The sequence below is a fragment of the Peromyscus maniculatus genome, chromosome 3 (genome assembly GCF_049852395.1).
Source record: "Peromyscus maniculatus bairdii isolate BWxNUB_F1_BW_parent chromosome 3, HU_Pman_BW_mat_3.1, whole genome shotgun sequence".
In the NCBI taxonomy this organism is placed as follows: Eukaryota; Metazoa; Chordata; class Mammalia; order Rodentia; family Cricetidae; genus Peromyscus; species Peromyscus maniculatus.
The window spans coordinates 37,786,432-37,795,509 of NC_134854.1; the positions used below are offsets into that span (position 1 = coordinate 37,786,432).

At 46.2% G+C, this 9,078-nt stretch overlaps 1 protein-coding gene across 12 annotated transcripts in view; it reads left to right on the plus strand.

Annotated features, from left to right (window-relative positions):
• Magi2 (membrane associated guanylate kinase, WW and PDZ domain containing 2) overlaps window positions 1-2,026 on the plus strand; it is a 1,445,964-nt gene extending 1,443,938 nt beyond the window's left edge. For 8 of the 12 annotated variants that reach the window (XM_076566331.1, XM_076566328.1, XM_076566327.1 and 5 more), the window contains one exon: window positions 388-2,026. In XM_076566331.1, the coding sequence (XP_076422446.1) occupies window positions 388-953 (566 nt within the window). In that variant the 3' untranslated portion in view covers window positions 954-2,026. The remainder of the gene's footprint in view (window positions 1-387) is intronic. The other 4 variants (XM_076566332.1, XM_042272916.2, XM_042272918.2 and 1 more) reach the window with 1 other exon arrangement.
• Window positions 2,027-9,078: the final 7,052 nt, after the last annotated feature.

A 9,078-nucleotide genomic window follows, 5' to 3' on the forward strand; every position in this document is an offset into this window, starting at 1 on the left:
TGCTAAAAACAAAAGGGAGCACCTGGTCCCTTCGCTGCTGCTGGCCAGGGCCGCTGGGCAGTGTAGTATCATAACCACCGTGAAGGCTGAGAGTCATTCGTTTAGTATTGTCAGGTCAGGGTCCATGCTAGGCTTGACACCACAAGTTAGACCAGGCTGAGGCAAAGGGATCAGGCCCGAGCTGTGCCTTGAACTCTTGGACATAAAGGAGGCCCAGGGTCGGGTGGGGAACGGCGTCCCTGGGCGCGGCTGGCTGCCCTCTTGGCAGTGGGGGGTGTTGGCGGGGCCCTGGAGAGCAGCCGCCAGGCTGCCAGCCCACGGCTCTGGCGAGGGGGTGGCTGAGCCCGGGGACGTGGCGCGCCCTAACGCTGTGCTTGGTGTCCGCAGACGAACCCCACGCCTGGAGTGCTGCCGCTGCCGCCGCCCCAGGCCTGCCGGAAGTAGGCGTCTCCCTCGAAGACATCCTCTCTCCATTCTCTCCATCACATCCAGCCCCACCCTCCGACCCTTCCCACCAGATAGGCCCAGACCCAACTTGGGATATCCAAAGGGAACACGACGTTAGGAAACCAAAGGAGCTTTCGGCCGGCGGCCAGAAGAAGCAGCGCCTGGGGGAGCAGAGGGAGCGCTCGGCGAGCCCGCAGCACAGCAGCGCGCGGCCGAGGCCGGAGGAGGTGCCCGGCGGCCAGGGGAGGCCCGAGGCCGGCAGGCCCGCCTCGGAGGCGGCCGACGGGAAGGAGGCGCTGCGGAGCCGGCGCGAGGGCCCCGGGGCTGCGGGCGCGCGGGAGGCCGAGGCCAAGGTGGGCGTGCGCTGCGGGTCCCGACCCGCGCCGCGGCCCACGGCAGGCGGCCCGGCGCGCAAGGCGGCGGTGGCGCCGGGGCCCTGGAAGGTGCCGGGCTCCGACAAGCTGCCGGGCGCCCTGCAGCCCGGCGCCTCGGCCGCGGGCAGATGAGGGGGCCCAGCCGCCTCCACGCAGGCCGTTCTTCCCGGGTTCCGTCTCACGGCGTTTTAATTTATTTTCACTGTCACACGCATAGATCCACACGAGGCGCCGAGGCCTGGGAGCATCGGTGTGCGACGCGCGTGGGCGGCGCGGCAAGGTGTGCTCGCAGACCTAAACTGATCCTAAAGCCCCCGGTTCCATGGTGGGAGCTTTGGCAGCTATGGAAGAACCAAAATCACGCAAACATCACAGAGAGACAGTGCAGTGTAGCTTTAGTTTAAAAAGAGAAAGAAAAAAAGTTTCCCCCACTGCATGAAGGTTTCGGATGTCATCCAAACTTTATATCAAGAAACTGGACAAGTTCAGAGCAATCACAAACTGGAATATCGCCTTAAAAAAAATCAAACTGCACGGAGCAAGCGGAAACTGAGACAAGATTATATCTTTTAATTGATCTAAAGTGTTGTAAATAAATCGTTCTTGACAAATCTAGACAGGGGTTAAAGGGTTTCTTTGAAACATTAGAACTGTTCGCCCATGACGTTTCCATGGCTCACCCTCGGCATCCACCAACGGTATTAGCACCATTCCCTGCCTACCGCAGGATGAGTTAGAAACCTAGTGAATTCATTGGTGTGATGCCGTTTTTACTGCCATTTCTGTGATCAAGTCATTTCTGTACATTTTCAGTGGTAGGGGAAAAAGGTTTTAAAAATTGTATCCTAGGGAACAGTTTGCCGTAAGTCAGAATTTCGCAGGTTAGCACGTAGATCTTAATTGGTTTTCTTCTAAAATATGAGTTTTATAATCAGAAGACCATAATCTGTTTAATCGAGATGGGCAACGCTGCAGTTCCTTCCTGAAAAGGCTTTCCTGTCATACCAGGCGCAGAGAGATAGGTAGCTGCTTTGTTAGCAATGTTCTATTTTACCTATTTTATTGTCTTATTTTAAAACCTCTTCGTTACTTCATTTGCACTTTGACAAAGTATTTGTCCTATATTTCTCAAATTAGAATGAATCTCTAATATTAAAAACATGATAACTAATTTATTTTCATTAAAGAACATGAGTCCTTTGGCATCCTTTCTGTTTATCTTTCCTTATTTGATGTCCCTTTGGTTCCCATTTGGTTTGCTTTCGCCTTGTATAAAGTTTTTTATTACACTAACAATCTATAGATGATCCTTTGCGTTACCCGGTTACCATCATAGGTCAATGACTGACCCTGTAGTAAAACCGTAAAACGTTAGCCTCAATCAGTTATCAATAGGTACTTATTAGCTGCACATATTAAAAGGCAAGCTGTCTAAAGACAATTTGTCATGAATATATTTTGTGTAATTGAAGCTTCATTCCTTCCCATATTTTGCCCCTTTCACAAGTTCCAAAGCAAATAAGACTCCTCACTCCTCCGCACTTGTAGTCAAATAAGTAAAAGGAGAGGTCAGGCCCATCACACCTGGTCACACGGAAAAGCTGTCCCCAAGGGAGTCTTTCCCTCTTTGTAACCTGAGCACTACCTAGTTTAATTCCCATCAGACATAGGGATCGTTGTTTGACAAGCCGGTGTGGCCGAAAGCCTCCTAGGAAGGGTCTTGCAGCTTGTAAAAGCAATTTCCAAAGTGAAACACATTCATCATAGACAAAAGCACAAACACATGCCCTGGTTTATGCTTTGGGTTTAATCTCAATTCGTCTTTCTCCCCTGGACTAGAAATCCAGTGTGGTTTGCCATTAATTTATGGAATCTGGTTTTGGACAATACTTCTGTAGTGTAGCTGCACGTCCTGGTACTGTACCCTCTGCCCTTTATTTTCCATGTTACAGAAGGAACCACGGAGATTACGCTTGCATAGACTCTGACTTGCACAGTTCACAGCGACTGCTCGTGCAGTGATTGCTTTATGCGGCTGTAATCCGTAACCTGTGAAGACAGCACATCATCTGAATCTCATTCCAATAATACTTCTGTGTAGTGTTAGCTGTGAATTTACCCTGTACAGCTGTATCTCTATAAATATAATTCCATGTATTAATAGTCACAGAAAGACTGTAAGTGAGCAACTATTTTTATGAAACGCACCACTATGGATAAATTAACTTTTACAGAAATCTTGTTTACTGTATGATATTCTAAAACACTGTCAAATAAAATATATATCCAAAAATCTTTTCTTTTTCCAACTATATAAACTGTGTGTTAATTTGAATTCAGTAAGGACCAGAGGTTATATCTATTTATTTATTTACTTATTTATTTATTTGTTTTGGCTTTTCAAGACAGGGTTTCTCTGTTGTCCTGGAACTCATTCTATAGACCAGGCTAGCCTCAAACTCAGAGATCTACCCGCCTCCACCTCCCAAGTGCTAGAATTAAAAGTGTGTGCCACCATTCCCCACCCCCTATTTTTAATTTAATTTAATTTTTTTTTTTAGCTTTTTAAAGCTGCATTTCCCCCCAGATTTCTGAAGTATAACTTTAATGCCCCAGAGAGCTTCTTCGAGACTTCAATATAGATGTAGTGGCAGTAGGTGGAAAAGACGATTTTGACTCCAGTCGACTGAGAACCCAGTTAGTACAGGTCTCCTGCTTAGATCACTTAAGACTTGGCAATCATTCCTGCTACTTGCTACAATGATCCCTTAAATCTATTTACAGAAAAAAAATGACAGTGTCAATCATCAACAGACATCATCACATTGTTTCCTTTTAATTCTCTAGTTCATGCAGAAGTCAACATACACAGCAGCAGTGTTTGAGTCCAAAACCAATGGCTGGTTATAGGTTTTACCTTGCATGAGAAGGAAAATTCTGCATGGGTTTGGTCATGGGGTTTGTGATCCAAAGGAAGAGTTCTCAACTACTGCTGAGGGGACTTTTCCCAGTTACATCAGTAGGAGACCTAAAATTCTAAACCTGTCACACATCACTTTCAGAAAAGAAGGGCAGGAAGTATGAAATCAAACACAAAGCAGTTATTAAAAAAAAAATCAAAAAGCTGGCAGAGCTTGTTATAGGATAATGCAAGAATGTTCCAGTGTTTGCAGAAAAGGCAAGAGATACATGAAACAATGTAGTTACCAAAATGTAAACACTAATAATACATAGTAATTACCATTTTTAAAAAATGTAGATAACAAGTCAGAGACCAGAGGGTGAGAGCAGCAGGCCCAGCCTGCAGAGGGTGGGAGAGAGCAGGCCCAGCCTGCAGAGGGTGGGAGAGAGCAGGCCCAGCCTGCAGAGAGTGAGGGAGAGCAGACCCAGCCCACAGGGAGACTAGGGAATTCAAGGGCCTCCTAGCTCAGACAGGGAAACCTGAAAGGGGGTGGCCAGTGCAGAATAAACATGAACTTCCTCTAAAGTGCTCTTTTGTCAAGGCCACTGTAGAAGAGCCTTTCAGTTTTTCATGAGAAGAAAAAAAAAAAAAAAAGAAAGACTGCTATTTGAAATTGTGTTTTGTCTTGTTTTTAAGGTTGATGTGGTTAATTTACATTTTTAAGAACCAGTAAACAAGAAGACAAAAATATGACCATGACAAACCACCTGCAGTCCACAGCTGGCCTCCAGCCCACCAGTTTCCAACTGCTTGCTGTCTTGGAACAATGGGCAGAGCTGACAGGGAAGCCTTGGCTTGGATGGAAGCAGTGGATGGTGCAGACCCCAGGCAGAGATGCCTGTGACTCACCTGGAAAAGCTTCTGGAGTCTTTGCTAAGCACAAGGGCTCTCCACCAGCAGCCAGCCCAGTATTCCTGCAGTAGGTGGGTGGGTTTGCTGAGAATCTGCTGGCTGAAGCTTGTGTGGGATCTGAGTATTGTTTGGAAGTTTATAGTCTTGGTTAAGCTTGCCCCAGTTTCCCAACTGTATCTTTTCCACCCTTGCTTTTTGTTTGTTTGGTTTGGGGTTTTGTTTTGTTTTGTTTTTAGGGTTTTGCAGGGGGCGGGGGCAAACACAGCAAAATAACCAAATGGCATCTCTGATGCAGGATTCTAGATTGAATAGAGTTCTCCAGACAATGTAGTCCCAGACAGGCTGCCTGTAAAACCACAAGAGTGCTCTCCAAATCTTAAAATGAGGACACTCTAGAGTGTCCAATGATAGGTTGAGAATCACATTGAGTTCGTACAGGGCCCCAATTAAATATGTAGTGATTATGATTATTATTCGTAATAATAGCTGTGTTGTAAACATTTGTGTATAAACAGTAGAGTAACACCCTAGAATTACACAGCACTCTTGCTGGGCATTCTGGAACATGTTACCCCTGAGCCTCAACCATCAGGGACTCTGCCGACCCGCAAGTCTGTTCAGTACAGCTTCGCGGAAGGTTAACAGGAAATTCCAGCGGGAGTAGCGTAGTTCTGAGAATTTGATGGAGAGTTGTTTTTGTTTTGTTTCGTTTTTCTGGGGAAAGGACCTCTCAGAAAGTGACTTCACCTGGAAAAACCTGAAACTATGGGAGGCCACAAAAAAACCTTTGACCTCCCCAAAATGGGAGGTAAGTTTCTTAAAACTGAGTAGGTAGGATGGTTCAGTATGTGGAAGTACCTTACAAGCCTCACAACCCCGGAACTTACAGTGAAATGAGAGAACTCCAGAAAATTGTTCCCCACATGTGCTCCCGTGGCACGCCATGCTCCTGTGGCACCCCGTGCTCCTGTGGGCACCCCGTGCTCCTGTGGCACCCTGTGCTCCTGTGGCACCCCGTGCTCCTGTGGCATCTTGTGCTCCCGTGGCATCTTGTGCTCCTGTGGGCACCCCATGCTCCTGTGGCATCCTGTGCTCCTGTGGCATCCCGTGCTCCTGTGGCATCCTGTGCTCCTGTGGCATCCTGTGCTCCTGTGGCATCCCGTGCTCCTGTGGCATCCCGTGCTCCTGTGGCACCCCATGCTCCTGTGGCACCCCGTGCTCCTGTGGCATGCCGTGCTCCTATGGCATCCACACACCCTAATTCATATACATATATCATATACCCGCACAATAATAATAATAATAATAATAATAATAATAATAGTAATAATAAAGTTAGTAGTTTTCTTCAAACCCTAACACAGGTGTCCATCCACGCAGAAGGACAGAAAAGCATCCATATGACTTCATCCTAGCTAAACTGCCTTCATATCGTGGAATACACATCCTGAGGGTGCAAAGTTTGCAGGCAGTGCCCGGGCAGAAAGATCTCAGAATCCATCTCACCGAACTCAGCTCTCTCTTCTGCATTTCCTACTCCTCCTTGCTGATTAGATCTGGCACATTCTGCATTCAATACCACTTCATCACCGCATGGTATGAACACCTCTAGAGTTGCGAAGAGATGGCTGAAGGAAGCAACTTTTATGGGTTACACCAAACCAGCAAAGCCACGTACGGCAGCAGGGAATGCATCTTCCTTCATCCAGGAGCCCATCGTTCAGGTTAAGAATTAGTAAACACACTTATTTGAATTTATATTTATAAATTTGAGGCTTTATATTTATGTGTAATTTGTCTAAAATAGGATCTTTCTGTTGACTGAATCATTGGCTATTTGGCTTGATCACAAAGCCTGGCTTTAATGGACAATTGCATTATGTAGGAGAACTTTTCCATAAATAGAATGTTTCAATTATGCAAGTTGTTGTTGTTGTTGTTTTTGCTCTTTTTTGGGGGGGGGCTGTAACCAGCTCCCAAATAAATCACACATGGAAGCTTATTCTTAATTATAAATGCCTGGCTTTAGCTTGGCTTGTTTCTTGCCAGCTTTTCTTAACTTAAACTATCCTATCTCTGACTTTGGGGCTTTTATCTTTCTCTATCCCTGTACACTTTTTCTTTCCTTCTTACTCTGTGTCTAGTTGTGTAGCTGGGTGGCTGGCCCTTAGAGTTTTCCTCCTTCTCTCAATCCCAGATCTCTCTTCCCAGATTTCTCCTTCTATTTCTTCTCTCTGCCTGCTAGCCCCACCTATCCTTTCTCCTGCCTTGCTATTGGCTGTTCAGTTCTCCATTAGCCCATCAGGTATCTTGGACAGGCACAATAACACAGCTTCACAGAGTTAAACAAATGCAACATAAAAGAATGTAACACATATTTGCATAATTAAAACACATGTTCCACAGAATAAAAAATGCAATACATCTTAAAATAATATTCTACAACAGCAAGTAAAATTTTTAAATGAAAATATATTTACACAAGGATGACCCCACCTTGGACTGCTGGCAGAGTGCCAGAGGGTGCCTGGACTGGTCTACTCTGGTGACTGGTCTAGTGAATACCCTAACTGTCATTATAGAGCCTTTGTCCCGTGACTAATATCCAGATGCAGTGGTCCACGGCCAGGCACCAGGCTGAGCTCTGGGAATCCAATCCATGAGAGAGAAGAAGGATTCTGCAGACGGGGGACGTCGAGATTATGATGGGAAGACGTGCAGAGATGACCAGCCACACTAGTGGAAGCCCATGAACGGTGGACTAGTGGCAGTGGAGCCCCCATGGGCCTGGACTAGGCCCTCTGGATACGGAAGATGATTGTTTGGCTTGAACTGTTTGGAGGGCACCTAGGAAGGGGGATCAGGATCCTCCCCTGGTGCATGGGCAGGCTTTGGGGAATTCGGTGCTTGTGGTGTGGCACCTTGTGCAGCCTTGGTGCAGTGGGAAGGGGCTGCCTAGTCTCAGTGTGCCGGGCTGTGCTGACTTCCCATAGAGACCTTGATTCGGGGGATGTGAAGATGTAGGGTGGCTTGGGAGGAAGGGCTGGAGGTGGGAGGAGGGAGAAGGTGGGATCTGTGGGTGGTATGTAGAGTGAGTAGAAAATTTCTTAATAAAGAAAAATGAAAAAAAAGAAAATATATTTAAAATGTCCATGGAAGAAGAAATATCACCTTTTTAACACTGCACTTTTGATTAAGAAAACAGAAAGGGCTGGTTGTACGGCTGAGTGGGTAGAGGTGCTTGGCCCCATGTCCGAGGGCCTGAATGAAGAGTGCTGACTTTGGAACACCTCCAAACATGTTCCCCACCTGAAATAAAATTAACAATTTTAAAAAGAGAACACATATATTGGTCTGGGGGTGTAGCTCAGCTACATGAAGAGTGTTCACCATGCATACACAAAACTCACCAAGGCCAGCCTGAGCCACACAAAACCTGTCAAAGAGTTACAGATGCTAAATCAAAAATGAAATGAGATCTAGAATGATTTCAGGACTACATGCTGATTAAAAAGCACCCATAGATAAACTTCCTTCATTTAGTACATAAAAAATTTGTAGGCTATTGAAAGATTACAGGGAAACAGAACACAGCTTCTCATTCCATCTGTGATCTGGGTAAGACAAGATCACAGAAACATGACACTGGAAACATGACAATCAGAATGCAGAATTAGAAGAGGTCCTGGATAACTGACATTTTTGCTGAGTTTTAAGGAATTCCTTGGACTTTAAGAGACAGAAAGGCATAAGAACAGCTTACCAAAGCCTAGAGTTAGGAAATTTAAAGGAATGTTGGAGAAATAAAAAGTAGATGTTTTGACTGACAGAATATGGGAGTGAGCAAAAGTCGAGATCAAGTAGGGAAAAACAAAGCGCAATGCTGGTTGTGAGCAGTGAAAACAGCAGCATCGGCAGGGGCTCTGCATTTCAGTGCCAGCCGCATTGTCCAGACGTCCGTGGGTGAAGAAGACAACCTGACAGGTGCTTGACATCAGTCCAGGGAAAAAAGAGGCCTGAGCACCTGGAATAGATGGGCAGAGCTCTTTGGGCTCTGAAGATGGAAAGAAAACAAGCAGACCTTGGGTTTAATACTGGTCAATAGTAGGAAATAACTATGGACTTCAAGCCTGGAATAAATGGCCAAAGGGTCAGATCTACCTGGACCCTCACTAAGGTTTTTGGCATGAACGGGCGAGGGGTTCATCAAGCCACTAAGTGTATACTAAGATGGGTATGCTTCAAAACTGGCGCTGATGGGGAGGGAGCCTGAAGATTAGCAATCATCCCCACAGAGCCCTGCTTGGCCCCACCTCCAGAGTCACATGTTACCAGGAAGGATGGGCCCTAGGCATCAGGATTTTTAGAAAAACTTCTCAAGGAGCCTTAATTGTGGAGCAGCACAAGCTGAAATCCACCATCTTAGAAGGAGGGGCATTTTAA